This window comes from Rhinoderma darwinii, chromosome 1 (assembly GCF_050947455.1).
Source record: "Rhinoderma darwinii isolate aRhiDar2 chromosome 1, aRhiDar2.hap1, whole genome shotgun sequence".
Taxonomy (NCBI): Eukaryota; Metazoa; Chordata; class Amphibia; order Anura; family Rhinodermatidae; genus Rhinoderma; species Rhinoderma darwinii.
In genome coordinates this window covers 422937115-422964599 of record NC_134687.1, presented here as the reverse complement: position 1 = coordinate 422964599, position 27485 = coordinate 422937115, and the positions used below count along the sequence as shown (strand labels likewise).

The 27485-nt window shown below is 41.7% G+C and overlaps 1 protein-coding gene across 6 annotated transcripts in view; it reads left to right on the top strand.

Moving 5' to 3' along the window:
- Positions 1–2232: 2232 nt before the first annotated feature.
- MTMR3 (myotubularin related protein 3) overlaps positions 2233–27485 on the top strand; it is a 48419-nt gene continuing 23166 nt past the window's right edge. For all 6 annotated transcript variants that reach the window (XM_075829741.1, XM_075829733.1, XM_075829726.1 and 3 more), the window contains exons 1-11: positions 2233–2313; positions 2396–2485; positions 5102–5218; positions 11986–12068; positions 12160–12326; positions 13779–13875; positions 16793–16906; positions 20819–21027; positions 21162–21287; positions 23201–23312; positions 23420–23615. In XM_075829741.1, coding sequence (XP_075685856.1) covers positions 2311–2313; positions 2396–2485; positions 5102–5218; positions 11986–12068; positions 12160–12326; positions 13779–13875; positions 16793–16906; positions 20819–21027; positions 21162–21287; positions 23201–23312; positions 23420–23615 — 1314 coding nt within the window. In that variant the 5' untranslated portion in view covers positions 2233–2310. The remainder of the gene's footprint in view (positions 2314–2395; positions 2486–5101; positions 5219–11985; positions 12069–12159; positions 12327–13778; positions 13876–16792; positions 16907–20818; positions 21028–21161; positions 21288–23200; positions 23313–23419; positions 23616–27485) is intronic.

Genomic DNA, 27485 nt, shown 5'->3' with positions numbered 1-27485 from the left:
CCAGATCAAGTATGTATACTTAAAAAGGATCTGTTATGGCAAATGTACATGCCATTCGTAGCAACGTTTATAATACGTATGCTTGCCTAGCATATTTATTTTCATTTCTTTTCTTGATGGCTGTTGCAATATGCAACCTGTGGCGCTCCAGCTGTAAAAATACAACTCCCAGCATGCATTCTTCTACATTGTACTGCTAAATAATCAAACTCTGCAAATAAAATTTGCTCCGCGCACGAGTAATAGCATGAAAGCGAAGTACATGGTGCCGGCATTGAAGCATAAGCAGAGAATGAACGGCGTGGGCATTGAGGCTGTGGACCAATAGGATGCCTCAAACCCGCGACTTCTGACGTAGGGTTGGGCAATTATGATCTAAATCAAAATCCCGATTAAACATGTAACCTCGATAACGATTATTGAAAGTTTATTTAGGCCCCACCCCTTTTTGCATGCCTCGCCCCCTATTTGCATGCTACGCTTTTGAATTCATATTTATCCCTTGAGCCCGCTGTATACTACTGTATATAATATACCCCTTGACACTGCTCCCACACAGTATATTGCCCTCATAGTGCTCCCCACACAGTATAATGCCCCATAGCTGCCCCTATATCTGGCCTCCACACAGTATAATGCCCCTCATAACTGACCTCTACATAGTAAAATCCCCGTATAACTGACTTCTACGCAGTATAATGTCCCAATAGTAGCTGCCCTCACGCTGTATAATGCCCCCACAGCTGCCCCAATAGTGCCTTATAAAAATAATAGACATACTCGCCTAACCCTGTTTCAATGACTAGTGGACCGGATCCCTCTGCTCCTCTGGTCTTTGCAGCTCGGCGCAGGCAGTCGCGATGTCACTGCCTCGCGTCTGGTGTTACATAGTGAATGATAGAGCAGGGACATTAGTCTCCTGCTCTACCATTGAGTTCAACTGTATCTGTGTCCTGAAGATGCAAATACAGTTTAAACCAGAAAATAATAGTTGATAAAACCAAAATTTGCAGGATGACGTCGATCACTTGCGCTGAATGTCGATTATTTTTCGATTAATTGCCCAGCCCTATTCTGACGTATACCTGGGTTTGAGGCATCCTATTGGTCCACAGCCTCCTCAATGCCCGCCCCGTTCATTCTTTGATTGCTTCAATGCCCACCCCATTTTCTTAGTGTTCCTTCATATAACTCCTTGCTCGTGCACTGCCTGCAGCAAAAATTGTCTCCATGGATAACCCCTTTGTTATACAATTTGCCGTGATACCAATTCAATAGTCTTGCTCCATCCCAAAAAACATGTACGTTAATGTATGTTTTTTTTTTAACAATGAGTCATGGGCGTCAAGATGGCATGCCTTGCAGGCATAGAGTGGAGGTAGAGGCTTTGTTTTTCAAGATGTTTAAAATCTCGCAGCACACATCTCGGGATATGTTGGGTTTAGATAAGTAAAGGGAGAACGCATCTGTACATGAGTCGTGTGTTTTGTTTTTTTTGGCCATAATTTTTCTAAGGGTATGTTCACACGTAACAAATCTGCAGCGTAATACACTAGCAGCAGAGTAGATGTGATTTGAACAAATCGTATCCATATTCTGCGTAAAAAAAATCTGCCAAAAAAGCGTTCATAGATTGATGTGCAGTTTTTTAATCCGCAGCAATTCAATGGGGAGGTAAAACCTGCAACAAATAGAAGATGTTTCGATTTTTGCGGTAGAAAAGCTTTGATTCCGAAGTAAAAATTTCAACTCGGGAAGATAAAAAAAAAAAAAAAAAATTATACTTGCTCTGCTTCTTCATCCAGCCCAGCCTCTGGGGATGACTTTTCATCACATGTGAGTCCCGCAGCTAATCACAGGCTGCAGCGGTCACGTGGGATGGAACGTAATCACAGGAAGTCGGGCTGCAGGAAGTCAAAGGGACACGCCGTCATGTCTATGGGTAAGTATAGCCTTTCTCTTTTTTTTTTTTTTTTTTATTACTTTAAACCGGTTGTTTTCCACAGTGGACATTCCGGCTGAAAAACTGAACCACAATTTGGTGCGGTTTTTCGGCCAGAATTCCCTGTACCTGCCCTGTGTGTACATAGCCCAATCCTCTGCAAATCCAGAATATTTTTTGTAAATACCAGGAATAAAAATGCTTGGTATAGGGTTACTATACTGCCTCTTAAAATTTTTTTTTTTTTTTTAAAAGAGATCTATTAGAATAGTATTCTTTCTTTGTATCCTAGGAGAATTCTGTGTGGTGGAAAGGCCTCGGAAGAGCTGTCATCCACCATTGCCTTCCATATCTGTTCTGGATAAAACATGGTAAGATATTACATGTTTGTGTCTTCCATAATATGACTGGATTGTTGTAAATATGGGAAAGTCACACTCCATACCTTCTTAGGATGAAGAAAGTCAAAATAGTATCGAGTGTATCCAAGCAAACCAGATTTTTCCTCGCAAGCAGCTGATCCGAGAAGACGAAAATCTTCAGGTAAGAAGGCCACAAGTAGTCACATTGTATACAGATAACCACTTTAAGACTTCTAGGATATTATCTGGCAGCAGGAAAATAAAAACAAAGTATCATATACTGGGGTTGCACGATGCATCAAATCTTCGATACTGTTTCGATACCGTGCACCCTCAAACAGATACTGTTTAATGTATTTCGATACTTTGCTGCGCGGTCGCACAGCTTAGCATTGTAATACATGAATGTTAGAGCGGGCCTGTGACTGTGTAACACAGCAATTGCCCCGCTCCGGAGTCCTGACAAGTGCGTGAACTATTGAGCGCCGGCACTGAAGACAGAACATGGAGGGCGCACTACAAAACACCCCTGTGTTCTCCTGTCTTCAGTGCCTGCGCTGCCGCTCATTAGTGCACTGCCGGCCGCATTACCTCAGGCTGACCGAGCGCACACACTTATTGTCAGCGGGGCAATGGCTGTATTACACAGCCGGAGCAGCGCTCTAACGACGGAGATCAGAGAAACCTCATCGCCGCCGCTATTCCCCTGAATGCTGCGATCAAAGCTGACCACAGCATTCAAGGGGTAAATGAGAAGGAGGATGCCATTTGGTTCATGTCACAGGGAATCCCTGTGAAGCGATCGAGGGACATACATATATGGGCAGACAGCCCAGGGTTCATTAAAGGACCCCAGAGCTGTCAGGACAGACCTAAGTATTCCCTAACACAAAATCTGGTCAAACTGCCGCCTGTGTACTATCAGATATATGCCAGTACATTAAAGTTTAAAGAAAAATGAAGTAGTTAAATAAAAAACAAATTTTTTTTTGACAGCAAAAATTTAAATAATTCTCAATACATTAAATATACACATTCGGTATCGTCGCAACCGTAATTTATAGTCAATTATGATGTTTAAGCTGTTAGAAAATAAAACTGCTTTCTTTCATTTATTAACGCGGTATTAGGAATTTTGAACCTCCATGTGCCTCACGTTAATAGTAATTAACCCTATCATGTACCTCACATATACCCCTTAAGGACCAGGCCATTTTGCGCGTTAATGACCAAGGATTATTTTTTGTTTTTTCACGGTCACATTCCAAGAGCCGTAATTTTTTTATTTTTCAGTCAATGTGGCCGTATGTGGGCTTGATTTTTGCGGGCTAAGGTGTAGTTTTCATTAGTACTATTTTGGGGTACATAGGACTTTATAGATTAACTTTTATTTAATTTTCTTATGGGTGGGAATGGGAGAAGAGAGAATTTTGCCATTGTTTTTTGCGTTTTTTTTTGGACGCCGTTCATCCGGCGGTTTAATTAATGTGTTAATGTTATTGTTCAAGTTGTTACGATCGCGGGGATACCATATATGTGTATGTGTTTGTTCTGGCACTTTTACTAAATAAAACTTATTTTTGGGCAAAAAGTTTTTTTATTCGGTTTTGACTGTAAATTATTATTTTTTTTTCACAAACTTTATTTAACTACTTTACATTTTTTTTTAGTCCCTCCAGGGGACTTCACTATGCGATCTGCAGTTGCCGCAGGAGCCAGGCGGTTTATAACAGCCGTGCTCCTGCCGCTGATTGCGTATGTACACTGTCAGTACCCATGTGATCAGAGGACGGATATATCCGTCGTCCTGTGCAAACTAGCAGCTGCAGAGGACAGATATATCCGTCCTTCGGCGTGAAGAGGTTAACCCAATGTTGTCTACTATGACTGAGGACCATGGTGGGGTTAATTACTAATGTGAGGCACATTCAAAATTCATACCACGTGCCTCACATCAGTTAATGGCAGAACTTTTTTTTTATTTATTATTATTGTTGGCAAAAGTATTGTTTTGGTATCGAGTATCGAGATACTACACAAAGTATCGGTATCTAAGTCCAAATTCTGGTATCGTGACAACCCTACCATATACATGTAAACACCATTAGGCATCCTTCTATGAATAATCAACTTGATAAAATTGTATTTCATGACATACCACTCCCTGATATAGCCACGCTGCTGGTTTACTTCCCGTTTTAGTCTTTTAGTGTGCACAAAACACTACAAATCCCGGCATGTTGTTCTTCCACATTACTGGGAGCTGAGGCCTGACCATGTGACCAGAAGGGGCTGGCACTAATACTCTATTCTACAGCTAAGCTAGTCACATTTCAGGACTAGGCTCTCATCAATGTGGAAAAAAAACCTAGAATGAAGTCAGTCCTTGCTCCCTTTCTCCTTGGTCGGCTAGTCACGAATTTGTCACATGACCGCAAGGGGCTGGCAATTGTAATCTGTTAAGTAACTGGCGTCACAGAACGGAGCAGTCGCCGTGCCTGCCCCTTTAGATCACGTGCTCTAAGTCACTGACACGAACGGGAGCGGGAGGCAGCCCTCAGTCACATGGGGCTGTGTCATCGAGTAAGAGGAAACTACAGCCTGCCGGCACCACATGGCCGGGTTTTGGATAGGCGATTCTGCACACATTTGAAAATGAAAGCATGTTGGTAAGTGACATCTTTGCAGATATCAAGAATGATCACCATTTGTAGGTCTCTGGATAACCCCTTCAATTTTGTTTTTCTTTATTTCATTTGAATGACTCTTAGGGTTTGTTTGTCATGTTTCTGCTTAGGTTCCTTTCCAAGAGTTGCATGGAGAGAGCACGGAATTTGTGGGTCGAGCAGAGGATGCCGTTATTTCTCTTTCCAACTATCGTCTGAACATTAAATTTAAGGAGTCCACGATCAATGTAAGATGTTACTGCATATAAATTATTATGGACATGCGGCCATGTTGGGCTGTAGAAAAATCCTATATAATGTAGAAAATTATTAAATAGTTAGAGGATTCCCAGGGCAGCAGAAAACAGAGTAAAGACTTGATCCTCTGGTTAAAAAGAAAGCATATGTTAACCTTTTCAACGCAAGTGTTTACAAACCATGAATCTACATAAGAGTTGAGTAACCTTGTAAATACATTGCATTCTTTATGTCCTTATTCTGTTTTACAGCTTATATTATAAGAGCTGCTTACACAATTCTGCTGGATTCAGCACTAAAATTTCTCAGCAATCCTTGCTGGTTCAAGGTCTGCACAGAGCTTGCGGGAAGTGCGGTCTTTATACCAAACGCTTTACAGTAAACTGAAAACATTGTCACTGCATTGCAGGATCTCCAGTAACCACCAGCATAGCTAAATGCAGCTCTGGCTAGAATACAAGATGTAGTTTCTCATTAGTAACTAGGTAATGTATTCACAAAGCTACTCAACGATATGTATGTATGTGTGCTCAATGATTAACCTTTTAAGACTATTTTTTTAAAATTATTTTAAAACTGTGTAAATGGGGCTGTAGGAATGCACATAAATAAATCCGACCATCTTTTTCTGGAAATTTGATCTCGCAGCATCCTAATAAACCAGTTTTTAATATGTGCACAGGATGTGCTAATTCCAAACAGTCATTCCAGCGCACATATCCCACAAAAATCTGTAGAATATCATTTTACCACCGCTAAGGGACCTTTTACACGACAGATCGGCGCTCGTTTACTTTCATTTATATGTAGCAGTGATTAAGAGGGGGTTCGTATGAACAATCGTTCATTCAATCCCCCTCTTATATACTTTACATTATTGTCGGCATCACATCCTCTGTTTACATGAAGAGAAGCGTTTCTGACAAACTATCACTTTTATGCCCTCATATAAGATGCAATCAACTAAAGATTAGTGTTTTATTGTTAGTCGTTTGATCGCTGTGCATGTGTTCACTGGGCAATGATTGGAAATGAACACTCATACCAACAATCATTCGGGTGGTCATAGTCAATTGAAAAAGGGCCTTTAATGTATAGATGTTTTTTTCCCATGAACCCAATTGAGACACGCTGGAACCAAAGCTACTTAACCCAATAGTGTCCGCCAACACGCCTTTTCACGGAGGCCACTAATGGGCTTTATTCTGATACATACACCTTTTGACGGCGCTGCATCAGAGTAAATCTGCGCTGCTGGGAGCAGTTAAAACTCCCTGCTCTCTACTACCAGAGGTAGCTGAGAACTTGGAGCAGCGCTGCTCGAGTGGGTGGATTGAAATGTTCCCGTTTAACCCCTTAGATGCGGTACTCCATAGCGAGCGCCGCATCAAAGTGGTTTTGGAAGGAGGATGCTACCTCTCACCCCACCAGCACCCTGCTATGCGATCGCAGGGTGTCGGTGCTTGCTATGGAAGCTGGAAAGGCCCCCAGGTCTGCCTCTAGTTAATGCCTGCTAGGCCATGCCAGAGGCATGGCCTAGCAGATTCCTGTCAGTTTTACACTGACAGGCAATAACACACTGCAATACAGAAGTATTGCAGTGTATTATAAAAGCGATCCGACGATCACAGTCAAGTCCCCTAGTGGAGCTAATAAAAAAAGTTTTTAATAAAGTTAAGTAAATAAAAACCCCAAAGGAAAAAAAATGAAAAACACAATTTTTCCCCATATAAAATGCTTTATTATGGAAAAAAAAGTTACACATTTGGCATCACCACATCTGTAACGAACCCTATAAAGTGGTGATGTTCTTTAATCCGCTCGGCGAACGCTGTATAAAATAAAATAAAAAAATACCAGAATTGCTGTTTTCTGTTAAATGTGATCAGTCGCATATACTCCAAAATGGTACAAATAAAAACTACAAGTCATCCTGCAAGAAAAAAGCCCTCATACATCTGCATTGACTGAAAAAAAAGTGTTATGGCTCTTCAAATATGGAGACACAAAAACAAATAATTTTGGAAAAACTGTTTTTACTGTGTAAAAGTAGTAAAACATACAAAATCTATATCAATTTGGTATAGTCGCAACCGTAACAACCCGCTGAATGAAGTTATTTATACCACATGGTAAACGGTGTAAATTAAGAACGCAAAAAAATTGTGAAATTGTGTTTTTCTTTTCCTATCCCCCCCCCCCAAAAAAAGTTAATGGTTAATCAATAAATTATGTACCCCAAAATGGTGCTATTAAAAAATATAACTTGTCCTGCAAAAAACAAGACCTTCTACAACGATGACGAAAAAATAAAAGTTATAGCTCTTTGAATGCGACGATGGAAAAACTTAAAGAATAGCTTGGTCATTAAGGTTTATAATAGGCTGGTCATTAAGGACTTAGAGGACCTGTCTGCTCTACTGACTTGTCTGTTTTTAGTAAATACTTGTATTTCCCATGTGATAATAATGCTAGAGTATCTTTTCTTAGAACTCTGCACTGTTTCATTCCTCTGTTATTCCTCCTGGAATTTTAAGACTAAATTGACAACTTACATAGTTACATAGTTAGTACGGCTGAAAAAAGACACATGTCCATCAAGTTCAACCAAGGGAAGGAAAAATTTCTACACATAGGAGCTAATATTTTTTTGTTCTAGGAAATTATCTAACCCTTTTTTAAAGCCATCTACTGTCCCTGCTGTGACCAGCTCCTGCGGTAGACTATTCCATAGATTCACAGTTCTCACAGTAAAGAAGCCTTGTCGCCTCTGCAGCTTGAACCTTTTTTTCTCCAGACGGAGGGAGTGCCCCCTTGTTTTTTGAGGGGGTTTTACAAGGAACAGGATTTCACCATATTTTTTGTATGTGCCATTAATATATTTATATAAGTTAATCATGTCCCCCCTTAGTCGTCTTTTTTCAAGGCTAAATAGGTTTAATTCTTTCAATCTTTCCTCATAACTTAAATTCTCCATGCCCCTTATTAGCTTCGTTGCTCTTCTTTGTATTTTTTCCAACTCCAGGGCATCCTTTCTATGAACTGGAGCCCAGAACTGAACTGCATATTCTAGATGAGGCCTCACTAATGCTTTGTAAAGTGGCATTATTACATCCCTGTCCCGTGAGTCCATGCCTCTTTTAATACACGACAATATCCTGCTGGCCTTTGAAGCAGCTGATTGACACTGCATGCTGTTATTGAGTTTATGATTTACAAGTACACCCAGATCCTTCTCAACAAGTGAATCCGCCAGTGTAGCGCCCCCTAGGACATATGATGCATGCAGGTTGTTGGTACCCAGATGCATAACTTTACATTTATCTACATTAAACTTCATCTGCCAAGTGGACGCCCAAACACTTAGTTTGTTTAAATCTGCCTGTAATTCATGAACATCTTCCATAGTCTGAACTATATTACATAGCTTGGTGTCATCTGCAAAAATAGAAATAGTGCTATTAATCCCATCCTCTATATCATTAATAAATAAGTTGAATAATAGTGGTCCCAGCACTGAACCCTGGGGTACACCACTTATAACCGGTGACCATTCAGAGAAGGAATCATTGACCACAACTCTCTGGATACGGTCCTTGAGCCAATTCTCAATCCAATTACAAACTATATTTTCTAAACCTATAGTCCTTAATTTACCCATTAGACGTCTATGAGGGACAGTGTCAAATGCCTTTGCAAAGTCCAAAAACACTAAATCCACAGCGTCCCCTCTGTCTAGACTTCTGCTCACCTCTTCATAAAAACAGATTAGGTTAGTTTGACAACTTCTGTCCTTAGTAAAACCGTGCTGGCTGTCACTTATAATGCTATTTATTGTCACATAATCCTGTATATAGTCCCTCAATAGCCCCTCAAACATTTCCCCACAATGGATGTTAAGCTTACTGGTCTATAATTACCCGGGGAAGACCTAGAGCCCTTTTTGAAAATAGGCACCACATTTGCCCTGCGCCAGTCCCTTGGCACTATACCAGTCACTAGAGATTCTCTGAATATTATGAAAAGGGGGACAGAAATAACTGAACTAAGCTCTTTAAGAATTCTAGGGTGTAACCCATCTGGTCCCGGGGCCTTGTGCACATTTATTTAATTTAATTTAGCTTGGACCATCTCTACATTCATCCAATTCAGTATATCAACTGATATATTAACAGCACTGGCACCGGCTACATCAGCTGCTCCTTCTTCAGTTGTATATACAGAGCTAAAGAACCCATTTAGTAACTCTGCCTTCTCTTGATCCCCTGTGATCAACTCCCCATTACCATTATCTAGGGGTCCTACATGTTCAGACCTTGGCTTTTTTGCATTTATATGCTTGAAGAATTTTTTGGGATTTGTTTTACTATCCCTGGCCACCTGCCTTTCATTTTGTATTTTTGCTAATTTTATTACATTTTTACAGATTTTATTAAGCTCTTTATATTTTACAAAGGCTACAGCTGTACCCTCAGATTTGTATTTTTTAAATGCCCTTTTTTTGTCATGTATTGCCCCTTTCACAGGTGTAAGCCATGTGGGGTTTAATTTGAGTCGTTTATACTTATTACCTGTAGGAATAAATTTTGCACTATAATAACTCAAAGTAGATTTGAAAATCTCCCATTTATCATTTGTTCCATTATTTGACATTAGTTCTTCCCAGTCTATATCCTGAATTGCAGCCCTCATCCTGGGGAAATTGGCTTTCTTAAAATTAAATGTTTTTGCCCTCCCAGCCTGCGTTTGTTTTTTACAGTATAGGTAAAATGTAACTATATTGTGATCACTGTTACCGAGGTTTTCACGAACATTGACATTCCCAACAAGATCTGCATTATTAGAAATGACCAGATCCAACAGAGCTTCACCTCTAGTCGGGTCTTCCACAAACTGGCCCATAAAATTGTCCTGCAACAGGTTGAGGAAATGTCTCCCCTTTGCAGTTGAAGCCGAACCATGACACCAATTAATATCCCGTAAATTAAAATCTCCCATTATCACTACCGTACCCGCCTGTGCAGCCCGCTCCATCTGTTTATATAGCTGAACTTCCATCTCCTCAGTTATATTGGGGGGTCTATAGATTACACCAAAAGTAATTTTTTCAGTGTTTACCTCCCTTTCTAGTTCCACCCACAAGGTTTCAACCTCCTCAGTCTTCACCCACTATTGTCTCTTTCACACTCGCCTTCATATCACTTCTCACATACAGACATACACCACCACCTTTCCTATTTGTCCTGTCTTTACGAAAAAGTGTAAAACCCTGTAGATTTACAGCCCAGTCATGTGAAGAGTCCAGCCATGTTTCAGCAACACCAACTATAGCTATATTTTCTTCCAGTATCAAGGCCTCCAGCTCCCCCATTTTGCTTGCTAGACTTCTGGCATTTGTGAACATACACTTTAACTTGCCTGTCAGTTTTTCACTTTTATTATCAGAAATGTGATTTGACATTAATCGGTCCTTTTTATTTACACTGATGTTTTGTAACGAAAGGATCTCCTTATCTTGTTGTCTAGTCCTCTCCCCACATTCTGTTTCTTCCCCCACCAATATAGTCTGACCCCTCTCTAACCTGGCTACCCCTTTTTTTTCTACATTGACCTCCCTCCTCAGCCCTAGTTTAAATACTCCGCCACCCCAGCTAGAATTCTCTCCCCCAGCACAGCGGACCCCCTTCCATTTAGGTGCAAATCATCTGCAGAATACAGTTTGTACCCCAATGAAAAGTCAGCCCAGTGCTCTAGGAACCCAAATCCTTCTCCTCTACACCAAGACTTCAGCCATGCATTTAACTCCCTAAGCTCCCGCTGTCTTTCCTGTGATGCGCATGGCACAGGCAGTATTCCTGAGAATACAACCTTGGAGGTCCTTCCCTTCAGCTTGTAGCCTAGTTCTTTAAAATTATTCTTAAGGCTCCTCCACCTACCATTTATTCTGTCGTTGGTACCGACATGGACCACGACAGCTGGATCATCACCAGCCCCTCCCAGCAATTTGTCCACCCGTTCCACCACATGCCGAACCCTGGCACCAGGGAGACAGCAAACCATTCGGTTGAGGTGGTCTTGGCGACAAATAATTCTATCCGTCTTCCTGATTATAGAATCCCCTACGACTATCAATTGTCTTGGCTTACCTGCATTACCATCCCGCCGACTACTAGCTGGGCTGTTCTCCCGGCTGTTAGGGAGATCAGTATCCACTAGGGCTGCCATTTCTGAGACTGACACCCTCGCATCATCACCCAACTTGGCAATTTTGCCTGGAATGTCAGAAACCGGATCGGCCTTGCTTGTCTTTGACCCCTTTCTACTGCCCCTAACTACATTAACCCAGCTACTTACCTGATCCTGCTCACCCATGTCTTCACCCTCCAGTTGTAACCCACTAACTGCATGCTCTGTGAGCAGCAAGCTCCGTTCAAAATTGTCTATCCTGGCGTAACCATTGACCTTGCCAAAGGGGTGTCTCTCTACACAATCTGGCTCTGTTAGTGCTGATTGGACACAGACTGGTAACAACCAGTTGCCAATTTGTTCAGAAATGCCTAGAATAAGTAACAGGAACAGCACAACCGTTCTAAGAAGAGGTGCACCAGACTTGTTATGGGGAATTTAAGTATTTTCTAAAAAGACCTGTCAGGAGGGGTGACAGATCCTCTTTAATAGGCAGCTCAGAATTTCGTAAATGTCTGAATACTGTGGAGTCATGTTGTATAGTAATTGAAGTCTAATCTTTTTATTGTAGGTTCCACTGCAGCTGGTAGAATCTGTAGAGTGTCGTGATCCCTTTCAGCTCCATTTGACCTGTAAGGACTGCAAAATAATCAGGTAAAATTGTACTAAAAGTAAGTTTCAATATCTTTTAACAAGATCTTTATAATACTTATCAACATTCTATAAGGGTTTTCTTTAATCCCAGGTGCCAGTTTTTCAACTTTGAACAGGTCCAGGAATGGCAGAAACGTCTCAATGCTGCTCTGCGGCCACCTAGTCGTATCGAAGATCTCTTCTCCTTTGCTTACCATGCTTGGTGCATGGAGGTTTATGCCAGTGAAAAAGAACAGCATGGAGACCTATGCCGACCAGGTGTGCATACATTTTATTCACTTATTCATACGTTTTGACTGACTGCCCGGACTACTCCTTTCGGGGGAAATCGTTCATCTTTCCTTACAAATAGTTTGTCTATTCGTATTCGGTGACGCTAAGAGGAGCATGTTAATGAGTGAAGGAGGATAGCGGTCAGCCAAACGACCTATCTTATGTCTGGGACTTAAAATATTTAGTTATTCACCTATCTAGACAATGCTCAGATTTATTCCAACTGAACTACTCACCACTTCTCTCACAGATTAACTGATTAACACAAATATGCGATATTCCGTTGCTTTCCTGGATAGGAAGGAAGAATCTATTAAAGTCTTGCGTTATGCCTAAGATTTTATGCGATACAAATGGCTCCTATTGCGCTCCCACAATCTTTTTCATTTGGTTCATAGACTCCTCTCAAGGTTCTTTTGGAACAAAAGTAGCCGAGACTAGCTCATAACTTGCTTATTTAGAAAATAATCTGTTTTATCCTACTATAAGGCCATACAACAAATCGTGTGTGTGTGTATATGTATATATACGTGTGTGTGTGTGTGTGTGTGTGTGTGTGTGTGTGTGTATATATATATATATAAGTAGGTATACAGTTTAAATGGTATTTTATACAATAACAAAACAATTCATTGTTCATTACTATCTCTTATATGCTCAAATTGGCAGCCCTCACTATTTACACATTGCTGTAATCTAGTTTTTACACTCACGCTTTGGCATTCATTTCTTGGCATGCTTCTTTTTATAGACTGAATCGTGTTATCACCCGTGCGTGGTTTTCTTGAATATGCCTAATCTTTTATAACTCCCCAAAAGAAAAATTCCATCAGGGTAAAGTCTAGCCTAGTCTACCTATCCACCTATTGGGTAATTTTTCGTCAAGAAATTTATGCACCTCTAAAGCATAATGAGGGGCTACATCTTGCTGAAAATAGAAGTCTAAATTTTCATGTTCCAACTGCACTTGTGGTATTACATTTTCTTGGAGCATGTTGAGGTACAAGTCTGAGGTAACCGTTGTATTGTAGAAGATCGGTCCATTTACCCCTTTCCATGAAAGAGCTGCCCAAACTGTAACCCCAAGTTGGTTCAACTGTTCAATTGTTGCAAGGGTGTTTTCTGCTGAGTAATAAACACAGTTGTGCCTATAAACAGCACCTGAAAGTTTGAAGTTGGCTTCATCGGACCATTTATTTGTCTAATAATGCCATCTCCTTGTGTGTCTTCATTTAAAACTGTAATTAGACTGTTTGCAAAATCTCCCCCTGTATATCTACTTATGCACCCCCCCCTGTGTGTATGTGTTTGTGTACTGTCATTTTTTTTTTTTCTTGTGTCAAGATGGACAACTGAAGTATTGATACATATACATATTTAGTTTTTATGTCTCGCACTTTTTTATTGCTCATCTTAGGTTTTTTTTTTTTTTTGCAGGTGATCATGTGATCTCGCGCTTTAAGAATGAAGTGGAACGAATGGGATTTGACGTGGATAATGCTTGGAGAATCTCTAACATCAATGAAAAATTCAGGTACATAAGCTTTATTAGAACCCACACAAGTATGTTTAGTACCAAGTAGTAAACCTTATATATAGTTCTTGCACCTTTTCCATTTATTTTATTGGGTTTAATATGAATACTTTGTATTCCAAAGCAAAACTAGGCGCATCTCTGGCCGTCCCTGCTCCAGAAAGTCAAATCTACTCCATCTACCAGCTAAAGAAGATCTTTATAATTTACCCGTTTCTGGCGTAAATTTGTCAGCCCTTCTGCTCAGCTCCACCTACTTTTTTTTTAGAAAAGTGCTGTGAGCGGTGGAAACTGCTCTAATGTTGCTAATTTTCCCACAAACAACTTTTATGCCAAAACTGGCTAGAATACTTGTGTAGTAGAAAATCCCCCTGCCAATGTGTCCTTCTGTTTTTGATATTAATTGTGTTCCCACGTGTAGCACCCTGCTTTTTTTTCTTTACAGTGCTTTGCAAAAGTATTCAACCCTATTGTTGTTTCTGCTGTTTTGTTGCATTGCAACCCTGAATTAAAATGGATTTTAATTTTGATTCTATGTAATGGACCTGACGATATAGTCCAAACTGTTAGTGAAATAACGAAAAAAAAACCTTGCTTAAAAACCCAATAAAATCTGAAAAGCTTTGAGTGCATATGTATTCATCACCTTTGCTATAAGACCTCTAAGGCTGGGTGCACACTGCATTTTTAGCATGCGGTTTTTTGTAGTGAACTCCCAATGAGAGACATGGGAGATTATCTACCAAAACCAAAAAACGCATGTTAAAATCGCACCGTGTGCACCCAGCCTAAATAAGTTCGGGTCAAACCAATTAACTTCAAAAGATCCCCTGTGTGCAATCAAAGTGTCACATGTCAGAACTGAAAGGCTCCTGAGTCTGCAACACCATTAAGCAAGCAACATGAAGACCAAGGAACACTCCAAATGGGTCAGAGACAAAGTTGTGGAGAAGTATAGATCAGGGTTGGGTTTTATAAATTAATTAAAAGAAATCACAAACTTTAAACATCCCACGGAGCATCACTAAATCCATTATAACAAAATGGAAAGAATCTGGCCCAATGACTAACCTAACGAGAAGGCCATCCGCCAAAATTTATATTTGGCAAGGAGGGAATTAATCAGAAATACAATAAAGATACCAATGAGAACACTGAAAGAGCTCCAAAGATCCACAACAAAAGTTTAATTTTGTCCCTCGGACCACTACAAGCTGTACACTGCTTCAGAGTGGCCAGAATAAAAGCCATTGCTTAAAGAAAAACATGGAAAAACAAGTTTTGATTTTGCCAAACCCATGGAAGAAGGTTCTCTGGTCAGATGACGCTAGAATTCTGCTTTTGGGCCTTCATGGGAAACGCTGTGTGTGGCGCAAACCCAACACATCTCATCGGCCCCAGAACACCATTCCCAAAGTGAAGCATGATGGTCACATTATGGTGTGGGAAGGTTTTACGCCGACAGGGACTGGAAAACTGGTCAGGATTAAAGGAAAGATTGATGGCAGTAAATATGTGGCAGTTCTTTAGAAAACCTGTTAGTTGGCCAGGGATTTGAGACTGGGACAGATGTGCACCTTCCAGCAGGACAATGACCCTAAACATACCAAGACCTTAAAACTTAAGCTCTGAATTCCAAATGGTGCTTCTTCCCGTCTGAGCCCTGCAGTGACCAAAAGGTTTATTACCACATGTGGGGTCTTGCTGTAATCGGGAGAAATTGCTTTTCAAATGTTGGGGTGTTTTTTCTCCTTTATTCTATCAGAAAAATTTACATTTTAAATTTCACAGCATAATTCCACTAAATTCAGCAATAAAAAACTGTGAGTCCAAATTCTCACCATACCCCTCGATACATTCCTTCGGGGGTGTAGTTTCCCAAATGGGGTCACTTTTTGGGGGGTTTCCACTGATTTGGTCCCACAGGGGCTTTGCAGATGTGACATGGCGCCGCAAACCATTCCAGCAAAATTTGAGCTCCAAAAGACTTGAGCTCCAATACATGACTTCGCACCAGAAAATCCCCAGTAGGCCAAATGGTGCTCCTTCCCTTCTGAGCCCGGCCATGGGTCCAAACAGCAGTTTATTACCACATATGGGGTATTGCTCTGCTCAGAAGAGTTCACATAACTGATGTTGGGATGCTTTTTTTTCTCCTTTATGTATTGTGAAAATTGAAAAATATGAGCTAACACTACATTTTATTAGAAAAAACTGATTTTCATTTTCAAAATTTGCAAAAATGCAAATTTTCTCTAAATTTTGGAGTTTTACACAATGTATGGACCAAATTTTACCACTAACTTAAATTACAATGTGTCACGAGAAAACAGTCTCCGAATCGCTTGAAGAAAAAACTCATTCCAAAGTTACCACATAAAGTGACACGTGTCAGACTTGAAAAAAATGGCCTGGTCCATTAGGCGAAAACAGGCTGTGGTTAACGTTCTCTAGTAATTTTCTTTAGAGATTGTCTATAATGAGAAAAACATGGCTCCTTTTTCCCAAAACCAGTGCCACACCTGCCCACAGGTTGTGTGTGGTATTGCAGCACAGTCCTAATCACTTCAATGAAGCGGAGTTGCAATACCACACACAATCTGTGGACAGGTGTGTCGCGGTTTCTGGAAGTACGCAGCCATGTTTTTCTAATTTTGGACAAACCCTTATTGTTTGTGTCGGAGTAAAAAAATATTTTGCACCTTTTTTAAAGTGGTAGGCATATTGTGTATATCAAACCCCCCAAAAATCTATTTAATTCAGCGAAACACGAAGGGAAAAACACCAAGAAAGTGAATTTTTTGCAAGCCACTGATTCTAGCGGTGCCTATTTATATTTTGCTACATATAAAGTTGTGTGCATTTGCTATGATTTCATAGTGTACTTTTTATAAGACAAATTTTTCTACCGTTGAAGACTATGTTCTAGCTATCCACAAGAACTAATTGTCCCAGCATGGATAACAGACCCAGAATTGGAGAGTGTTGCCAGTTTTCGCTCTTGGAAACGTATTCCTGCTGTAGTATACAGGTAATCCAAAAGTACAGTCCATTTACACGCCTGATTTTGTGACCCTCCAATGTTTTAACAAAATAAGTAATATAGTGATATCGTACACATTGACCCCTTGAGAAAGTTATTTTACACGAAACACGTGTCGGGGCGCTTGTCTGGCATACCTTCATCACACTAAATGGGTAAGACATTACTTTGTTAAAAAAACGTGGGACTTAGTGTCCCGAATTTGGGGGACACTTCCCTAATTTCCCAGCATCTTACCGATGTGGGTTTTTGTTTCACTGCACTTAAATACCTATAGGTGATTCTATCTTTGTGTCTATACCTCTTGGTTCTGCGGAACTAATTATTATTTCTGTTTTATACTATTTTGCACAACATTATGTTCGGTTGCATAGTGTTTATATCATGTAAGCAATTGTATGTCTGCCTAGTGTCTTATATAATATAAGTATCCAGTGGCGTAACTACCGCTGTAGCAGCCGTAGCGGCTGCTACGGGGCCCGCGGCATGAGGGAGCCCGTGTCGCCCGGCGGCATGGGCCCCCACCATGGCCGGAGGCTCCGCTAGCTGCCGCTGTGGCTACTACAGGGGGGGCTGTATGGCGTTACCTACAGGGGGGCCGTATGGCGTTACCTACGGGGGGGGGCCGTATGGCGTTACCTACGGGGGGGGGCCTGTATGGCGTTACCTACGGGGGGGGGGCCTGTATGGCGTTACCTACGGGGGGGGGGGGCCTGTATGGCGTTACCTACGGGGGGGGGGCCTGTATGGCGTTACCTACGGGGGGGCCTGTATGGCGTTACCTACGGGGGGGGGGGGTGGGCCTGTATGGCGTTGCGTGCAGGGAGGGCTGTATGGCGTTGCGTGCAGGGAGGGCTGTATGGCGTTGCGTGCAGGGAGGGCTGTATGGCGTTGCGTGCAGGGAGGGCTGTATGGCGTTGCGTGCAGGGAGGGCTGTATGGCGTTGCGTGCAGGGAGGGCTGTATGGCGTTGCGTGCAGGGAGGGCTGTATGGCGTTGCGTGCAGGGAGGGCTGTATGGCGTTGCGTGCAGGGAGGGCTGTATGGCGTTGCGTGCAGGGAGGGCTGTATGGCGTTGCGTGCAGGGAGGGCTGTATGGCGTTGCGTGCAGGGAGGGCTGTATGGCGTTGCGTGCAGGGAGGGCTGTATGGCGTTGCGTGCAGGGAGGGCTGTATGGCGTTGCGTGCAGGGAGGGCTGTATGGCGTTGCGTGCAGGGAGGGCTGTATGGCGTTGCGTGCAGGGAGGGCTGTATGGCGTTGCGTGCAGGGAGGGCTGTATGGCGTTGCGTGCAGGGAGGGCTGTATGGCGTTGCGTGCAGGGAGGGCTGTATGGCGTTGCGTGCAGGGAGGGCTGTATGGCGTTATTTACAAAGGGGTCTGTATGGCGTTATCTACAGGGGGATGTATAGAGTTATCTACAGGAGGGCTGTATGGTGTTATATACAGGGGGGGCTGTAAAAAAAAGGCACTATCTACAAGGGGGGGGGCCCCAGTCAAAAGTTTGCTATGGGGCCCAGTCTTTCCTAGTTATGCCCCTGTAAGTCTCTGCATATGCTTTGTGATTCTACAAATGTTTTGAGACCTTGTGGTGTCTTAACATTGTATAGCTGCAGACAGTTATTTCTGTTTGGATCTTCTGCGCTTTACCATGTGTTAGCTTTTTGCTACAATAAAGATTATTTTCTATCTTCAATAGTGCATGACTCCCTGTCCTCTTGTTTTTCAAATGACCTTTTCAGAGTTTCTATTTTCTTTGATTACTAACAATTATTTTGGAGGTGTAGTGCCATATTTTGGGGAAACACCTAGCCGCTGCATTCTGTCCTATGAGACATGTTTATGTGATTGTACGAAAGGTAGTAGGACCTTATTCACACTTGACAATAGTGGTTTTGCCAAACAGCACAACTTTTGGTACATTTTGCCAATAATAATCTTTATATGGCACCAACATATTCGAACTTTGCAAGTCAGAGGGTGAATGTACAGACCATATCAGATGTTACATGGTAACAAACAGAGTTAACAAATCATACGAGACGTGAGGGCCCTGCTCACAAGAGCTAACAATCGATGAGGAAATGGGGGAAACAATGTAAAAAGTGCTTAAGTACCATCTTTTATACAAATGGGGTAGTACACATAAAGCTGCATGAGCCGGTCACCAGCCAGTATCTGTGTATGACAGATATGAAGTGCATTAGGGTGCAAAGGGTGTGGGGGGATACTGCTGAATGAAGGCGTCGGGTTCTGATGACTAATTTAAAACGGGGGCAAAGGAAAGGAGTCAGATTAGTTTGTTATAGGCCTGTCTAAAAAGATGTGTTTTCAGGGCAGGCTTAATACTCTGGATATTGTGAATTAATCTGATTGAAATGCACTACCCCATACAGAAAGGACTGGTGCAGCTTGAGAAATATCTTGGAAACTGGAGTGGTACGTTTGGATTATGGAGGATGTTAATTTAAGGCAGATGGCAGAACGTAGAGCATGGGTAGGCTGGTAGATAGATGAGGTTGGAGATGTAAGGAGGTGCAGCACTGTGGGTAGCTTTGTGGGTGAGTGTAATAAGTTGGAATTTTATTCTGAAGGGAATGGGCAACTAATGCAGTGACTGGCACATGGTAGAGACATTGGTGTAACAGGTTGGTCAGGAAGATGAGCCTGGCTGCTGCATTAAAGATAGATTGGAGAGGGGAGAGTTTAGCGAGGGGAAGACCGATTTAGTAATGAGTTACAGTAGTCAAGACTAGAGTGAATCAGAGCGACCATGAGCGTTTTTGAAACATAAGGGTGGATTCTGGATATGGTTTTGAGGTGAAAATGACAGGAGCATGTAAGTGATTGAATGTGAGGAGTAAAGGAAAGATCTGAGCGAAAAATAACTCCAGAACAGCGGTCGTGCTTCCTATGAGTTACGGTAGTGCCACACGTGGAGATGTAGACATCAGGTTTGGGCAGGTTAGTAGATGGTGGGAACACAAGAAGCTCAGATTTAGAAAGATTCAGTTTCAGATGGAGAGAGGACATGAGGTTAGAGACAGCGGACAGACAATCACTGGTGTTTTGTTATAGAGCGGGGGTGATGTCACGGGAAGAGGTATATAATTGGGTGTCCTAGCGTAGAGATGGTACTGGAAACCAAATCTGCTGATGGTTTGTCCAATAGGGGCAGTGCAGAGCGAAAAGAGGAGAGTACCTAGAACTGATCCCTGACGAACCCCGATAGCAAGTGGAAGACGAGAAGTAGTACAAGAGATGTTTTTTTGGTTTTTTTTCCAGTAATAGGTTTATAACGGCATGTTAAAAAGAGGCAAAGATTCCAGAAGAGAGGTTAAGTGACTAGTGACAGCCGGGGAGAGACTGGATGAGATGTGAGGGACAAGTATCACTAGTGCAGGTAGGACAAGAAGAAGAGAGAAGCTTAGAGGCTTCTGTTGTTGTGTCAAATACTGAAAGTGAAGAGTGCAGGGGGACGGGGACCTATGTGGTGTTAAGTATGCCCTCTTTCTCTGCAATCCCTGGTTGTAATGCCACTTCTGGTCTTGGACCGATGTAATTGCTGTTGTGAGCTCAAGTCCTCACAATTGTCTATAGCTAATATTTAAACACCTCTTGTGACTCTAACGTGAACTGAACAAGTATGATCTTGCTTTCTTAATTGGGGCCTGGCACATATTGAAAGCAAACTTCAGCGCCTCATATGCCACTTATCTTAGTTGGGTAACTTTTCCCTTATTTGGTTTCAACTTCACGGATCCTGAATAATAGTTGGACATTGGTGATCGAGGCTTGTTTAATGACTGAAATCAGCCCCAAATCTGTAGATTTACATAAAATGTTTGTCACTTACTACACAGAGTTTGTTGTATATTGCATTCATGTCGGCTTCTCTCGCTTAGGCACCAGAGTAATGGAGCTGTTATTGCTCGATGTGGGCAACCTGAGGTTAGTTGGTGGGGATGGAGAAATGCAGATGATGAGAACCTTGTTCAATCCATAGCCAAGGCATGTGCCATTGACCGCAGTAGAAGCAGTACAGGAAAAATGACCAATGGCTCATGTTCTCGAAGCCATATTAATGGAAGAGTGCTTACAGATATTGATTTTGGTAAGTCCTATTCTAACATTGCCAAGTTTCTTTCTGCCAATTAATACAATGATTATATTAGCAATGTGTCTGTCATTGTCAAAGGATTGTTGCTTTTATTTTGTTGTGTAATTGTCCTATATTTTAACCTACAGACTCCTCCTTGTCTAATGTACCCCCATCTTCTGAGAGCCAACCGCAAAAGTTGTTGATTTTAGACGCACGGTCTTATGCTGCTGCGGTGGCTAACCGTGCCAAAGGTGGAGGCTGTGAATGCCCTGGTGAGTCTGGTTTTGGAATATTGTTGCCCATGAAACCAATCATACATTTTTTTTTTCACTCCGCCTTCACTTGCAATATGAAATGGTTATTTTATTATTGTCCTCACTGCCCCAGCGTAGTTTTTACATACCAATACATGAAATAGAAGAGACTGGAGAGAAGTGTGGCATCCTAGACCAACAGGATATTTTCCATAATCTGTCCCGCTGTATCTGGGATGCTTATGAGTTATAAAGACCATATTAATACATGGAGATTGGGATACCTTTATTCAGTGTAGCACTACGTAAAATGAGTAATTTTGACTTTCACTGCCTGCCTATGTAGAAGTGCACTTGGCAATACAGTCTTTGTCTCTTGTGTTGAGAGAGACTGTTGTCTGTCTACTTATGCTGTTGTGTACACCGCTTAGGCTTCGTTCACATCTGCATTGGGGTCCCGCTCTGACGGTCCGTCTGAGCTTTCCGTCAGAACGGGACCCTGAACAGACACATACTGACACAAGCGGAAACCAGAGGTTTCAGTTTCCATCACCATTGACTTCAATGGTGACGGACCAGTGTTGTGCACCGGACCCGTCGTTTTGTCGGAAGCAATAGCGTGGTCTACTACGAAACGTTGCATTTGGGCTAGTAAAGCTTTCTTTTTTGAACACCAACTACTGGATTTGCTGCCTATTTTGTGTTTCAATGAAATCAATGGTGATACAAACGGAAACCAGAGGTTTCCATTTCGGTTAGTTTGTGTCTGTTCAGGGTCCCGTTCCAATGGAAAGCTCCGACGGAACGTCAGAACGGGTCCCCAACGCAGATGTGAACGAAGCCTAAGTCACTAGTATTTTCTAGACCACCGACATTACGTCATTGTAACACAACACACTGCTTGTATAACAGACTGCAGATATAAAGAGATTTTTATGTATTGTGGTGTCATCTAAATCAGGATTCCATTTTAAACTTCCATTGCACCAACAAAATGAATACATTAATAACATACAGTATATGTGAAATGAATGTTGGGACAACGTGTAGGATTTGAGAACTTGGCTGTATGCTGAAATAAAAACAACTGTTGGTTGGGTGTAGGGTAAGCTGGAAGTACACATTCCTAGGATTTGTAATGGTCACTGTGCAAGAATCCAACCATCAGACCAACATCCTGAAATAAGGCAGACAATTTAGCTGCCAATTTTTACGTAAATAATTTTTCCCTTCTGACAACTTTGGAGCCGCTCCCCGGCAAGCAGGAAAAGCAGCGGCCAGACAGAGCAACTGCTGCAGAGGAAATCTAGTATTAAATGGCAACCATTGATGGTGGCCCCAGGACCCACCTCCATGTTGTCCATATGCTCTAATAGGGCATATGGACAGGGGTTGCCTTTGAGACAACCTCATTTAATATTTTATGAAAAACAAAATTTGCTGTGATCATTATAGAAGGTATGTAAATCTTAACAAAGGTTTTAACTGGAGAACCCACTTCCTCTAAGGGTTAATTGCAGGGTTTACATTGGTTAATAAAGTTGCAGTCAGTTTGGCGCGGTTTGAGTCCACAAAGAACAGTTGGCACTTAAGAGCTGCAGGCAGCCACACAGCCCTCTGCACAAACTGAAGATACGTTGATCTCCCAGATATATTGTCCATCTCTGCAAAATATCAGAAGTCAATGCAGGTTGCTGTTCTTGCTGCCTGCGCCTTGTACTTCGGCTTAGTTAGAGATCTTTGAGATCGCAAACAGCCCCACACAGGTTACAAGTGGAGGGGTAGAAAGTCATTATCTCATTGCGATATCACATTTGCATATGCAGTGTGTTTTGACATGTCCTTTGATTTTGAAATAAATGCTACTAATCTGTATTTTTGATCGTATATCATTTGTACCAGGTACAAGTTTTTTGTTTTTTTTTCTTTAGAGTATTATCCGAACTGTGAAGTAGTGTTTATGGGAATGGCTAATATACACTCCATCCGCAAGAGCTTCCAGTCTTTACGGCTGCTATGCACACAGATGCCAGACCCAGCTAAGTAAGTAATTTTTGTATTTACGCCTCTATTTCTATGCAGGAGATATCTACTCAAGTTGACTTAAACAGTATTGCTAAAAGCAGGGTTGTTTTGCTTTTCCTCCTTAGTTGGCTGTCTGCCCTGGAGGGAACTAAGTGGCTACAACACCTATCTATGCTGCTGAAGTCCTCTTCGCTGGTAGTGCACGCGTTGGATCGTGATCAGCGACCTGTTCTTGTGCACTGCTCAGATGGATGGGACCGCACACCACAAATTGTTGCTCTCTCCATGCTTCTGTTGGATCCTTATTACAGGAGCATTGAGGTATTTTTTTTTTAAATCAAATTTTATATTAAGTTTTACAAATCTAAAACCATACAGAAAAAATAACCCCCCCCCCCCTGAAAACCTCCCTAACCTACCTTTCCTGAACAGAAAATTGTATAGCAGTTTTATTACAGCAATTATCAATGCGACAATATAGGCATTAATTATACGTCAAAGAGAAAGCGAAGCAGCACTCAAAAAATCATTGGGGTTATTTATCCAACATTCACTAGAACGTTTCACCTTCACTATGTAGGCATTTCATAGAGCAGGTGAAATGTTGTAGTGGATGTTGGATAAATCCAATGATTTTTTGAGTGCTGCTTTGCTTACTCTCTGACGTTCATCATACAGGGAAGGGTCACTCCTTTGTTTGAAGCATAGCACCGGCCTTGTTCGGCGTGAAACCACAGTGCTGCTCCAATACTTTGCTTTTTTGGCATTAATTATATGTATATTAATCAAACTTAACATATATAATGAAGTTTAAAATTACATATCTATTGGTAATTCCATAACTATGGCATTATATCGCAATCTGTCCTTTCAGATATAGCAAATAAAGACCTTTGTAAGTGAGGTGAAGGCATTCCCGTTTTATCCATCCACGGCCCCCATATTCTCTCAAATCTAGCATCTGCTTTTCTTTTATGTTACACTCCCTTCTCCAATCTAATAGTGTTCATTTTAGGAATAAATTCTGTTAACGTCGGTGGGGGGGAGGCTTGTATCCAATGTTGAGCGATCAACTTTCTATCCTGGTATAATCTAAGAATTCCTATCGAAATTCCCTCCGTGGTCTCGCAGTCTTCCAACAGTCCCAAAATACAGACCTTGTGATCTGCCTGAACCGAGAGAGAGTATACTCTATGTATCAAAGCTATTCTCTCGTTCCAGAAAGGACCCAATAGGGCAAATTCCCACATCATATGTAGGAGGTGAACATTCTCCATGTCACAGCGAGGACAGTTTGCATCTCTTCTAATTCCAACAGGTGTTCTATAAACTCCATGAATTAACAGCATCTGAGAATATCTCTGGGCCTCACTCAAGGATAATCCGGGTGTATTCACTAATACACCCCCCCTATCGTTCATCAGTTAAAGGCACCACATCCATCTCCCACTTTGCTCGTATATGCAAAGGAAATTTTTTATGGTATGAATTTGAGAAGTGCCTATAGATCTCACAGGGCACTACGAAAGGAATTATCTCAAAGATCAGGATCTCAAGTATAGGATGAAGGGATACTAATAGAAGTCGTTCTAGACTGCACCTCCAGGGCATGGCGTAGCTGGAGATACTGGTAGCACAAGTGATGTGTTAAACCAAATTCTTCCCGTAACTGCTCAAAACTTTTAATGCTGTCCCCTGAAAATAGCTGCGAGACTCTATGATCACCTGACCGCTCCCAAGGGAGAAATCCTTCTAAGGCTTGTACTTCCCCCAAGTTTCAAATTTTTCCGTAAAGGTGTTCAGTTGTTAAAAGTTTTCAAGTCCTACATGTCGTTGATCTTGTGCCACTATATGAAAAACAATAATAATGTTTGTTTCTCATCTGGGGTTCTGCCAAATTCAGAGGGCGCCTCCCCCCATGCCAAGCCAACAGTTTCTCTGCTATGTAGGAAATGGTTTCCTGGCCTCATTCCTTCATCTGTTGGGCCTGTGTTGCTAGAAAATAAAGCCAAGGATTGGGCACTGCCAGTCATCCCTGTTCTTTGGCTCTTTGTAGTGTTTCTAGGCGTACTCTAGCTGATCTATCCTTCCAAATAAGCAACCTAAACCATCTTTGAGTTCTTCAGAAATGAATACAGGTGAATTTTGCAAAAGGTATAAAAATCGGGGCATCTGCACTACTTTGGTTAAATTGGCCCTATTAATCACCGACAGTGGGAGTCCACACCATATTCTTACTTTCGTGCCAGCATAGGGTTCAAGTTAAGTGTTATAAAGTCCCTAGGGCAAGGTGATGTATGAAAACCCAGATACTTAAATGAGGATACCAACTGCAACTGGGTGTCTCCCTCTAATATCTCCCTAGTTGAAGAATCTAGTGGCAGGATGACTGATTTGTCCCAATTTATGGATAACCCAGAATATCGACCGTATTGTGCAATAAAGTGCATAACCGGTGAAGAGACCTGCCTACATTTCTTAAGAAAAGCAGCATATCGTCTGCATAAAGTGCAATGTGTTCCTCCAAGTTGCCATATTTAAAGCCAGTTATCTCCTTCGTATCTCTAATCATGCATGCCAAAGGCTCTATGGCTAAGGCAAAAAGAAATGGGGAACAAGGGGCATCCCTGGCGGGTCCCTCTTCCCAAAGCAAATGAGTTTAGCATTGAGGTATTTGGTTTCCACTGTTACTCACAATGCTGTCTGCAGGAAAGCAGACATACAATAAAATAATTAGTTTTCCTAGGACATCGCTCATTCAACCAGAAATAAGACAACGAGATTGCATGGACAGGAATGGTTTCAATATATTGTTACCATATAAAGGATATTTGGATTAATCAACTTTATTTGCAATAGTCACACAGAGGAAGGATATCAATTACATTAATCAACATATAGGAGCAAAGGAAAAAATTCAGGAGTCGTAGAACAGATGCAGCGTCAGACTACTTAAAGAGGCTCTGTCACCACATTAGTGGCCTATATTGTATATGATGTGATCGGCGCTGTAATGTAGATTACAGAAGTGTTTTTTATTTAGAAAAACGATCATTTTTGACGGAGTTATGACCTATATTAGTTTTATGCTAATGCATGTCTTAATGAACAACTGTGCGTGTTTTACTTTTTTGCCAAGTGGGCATTGTACGTTTACGGAAAATGAGTCGTATGCTCTATAATTGGGTGAGACGGACTTGGGAGTCCCTAAAGCTAAGGAACACTTCTCGTCCGTTATATGGCCATCAGATTCCCAGGTCACTCCTACAGCCAGGGGATGCCTTTTTGTTTCTATAATTGAAGTCTCCATAGAGCATCAATATTGTGCTCCTTTCTCGAGGGTTGCAGAAGGATTTTGGGAATGTGGAAGTCCTTTAAAGTAAAGGAGGCTCCAGAGAATTGGGTTTGCCTCAACTGGACATAGAGAAGTGCCTCAACTTATCGCCTCGATCATCCTGAAGCTGTTGAAACAGTTATTACCATCACAAATGGCACCTATATATTAAATCCCAAACCTCTTCCAAAGGCAGGCACAAGAGACATGTAAACTGTCAGAGCTGGGTTGTCCCACAGGGGCATATAGTAATTCTGTCCCACAGGAGAGCGCATACGAGTTACCGAAACAATCGTCCGGGGTTGATGTGAAGTAGGGGGGGGGGGGGAAGTGTGTGAGCGCAGGATCTACGTACAAATCCCCATCGAGGAGATGGGCAAGATGAGAATGGGCATCAGAATATGGATGGATGGATTAATTAATTCATGGCTGGCTAATTCAGAGTTGTTCCAGGTAAGGTGGGACAGCTGGACAGCCCAATAATAAAACCATGTCTGGAAGAGCAACTCCTCCACTCTGTAAAGAATCGCAAAGAGTAGACGTCCACATCTGTTACAAATGAAGAATCCCCAAACACTATTCAATTTATTGTAGAATTTGGACGGCCGTTTCAAAGATTTTAAATTTGATGTGAGAGGTCAACTGAGAAACTGGTCAAATTATTTTGTTTACATAAAATGTGGAATGATGCAGCAAAGAAAAATCCTGGAATTGCGCAAAGTTTGCACAGAATGGCACCAATAAATATAGATATACTTGCGTCGTTCTATGCTAGGCACACAAACAAATTTGTAGAGGTAACACACCGTTTAACCTATTCACTGTCAGTACATCATATAAAGAATTCTAATTTCTGG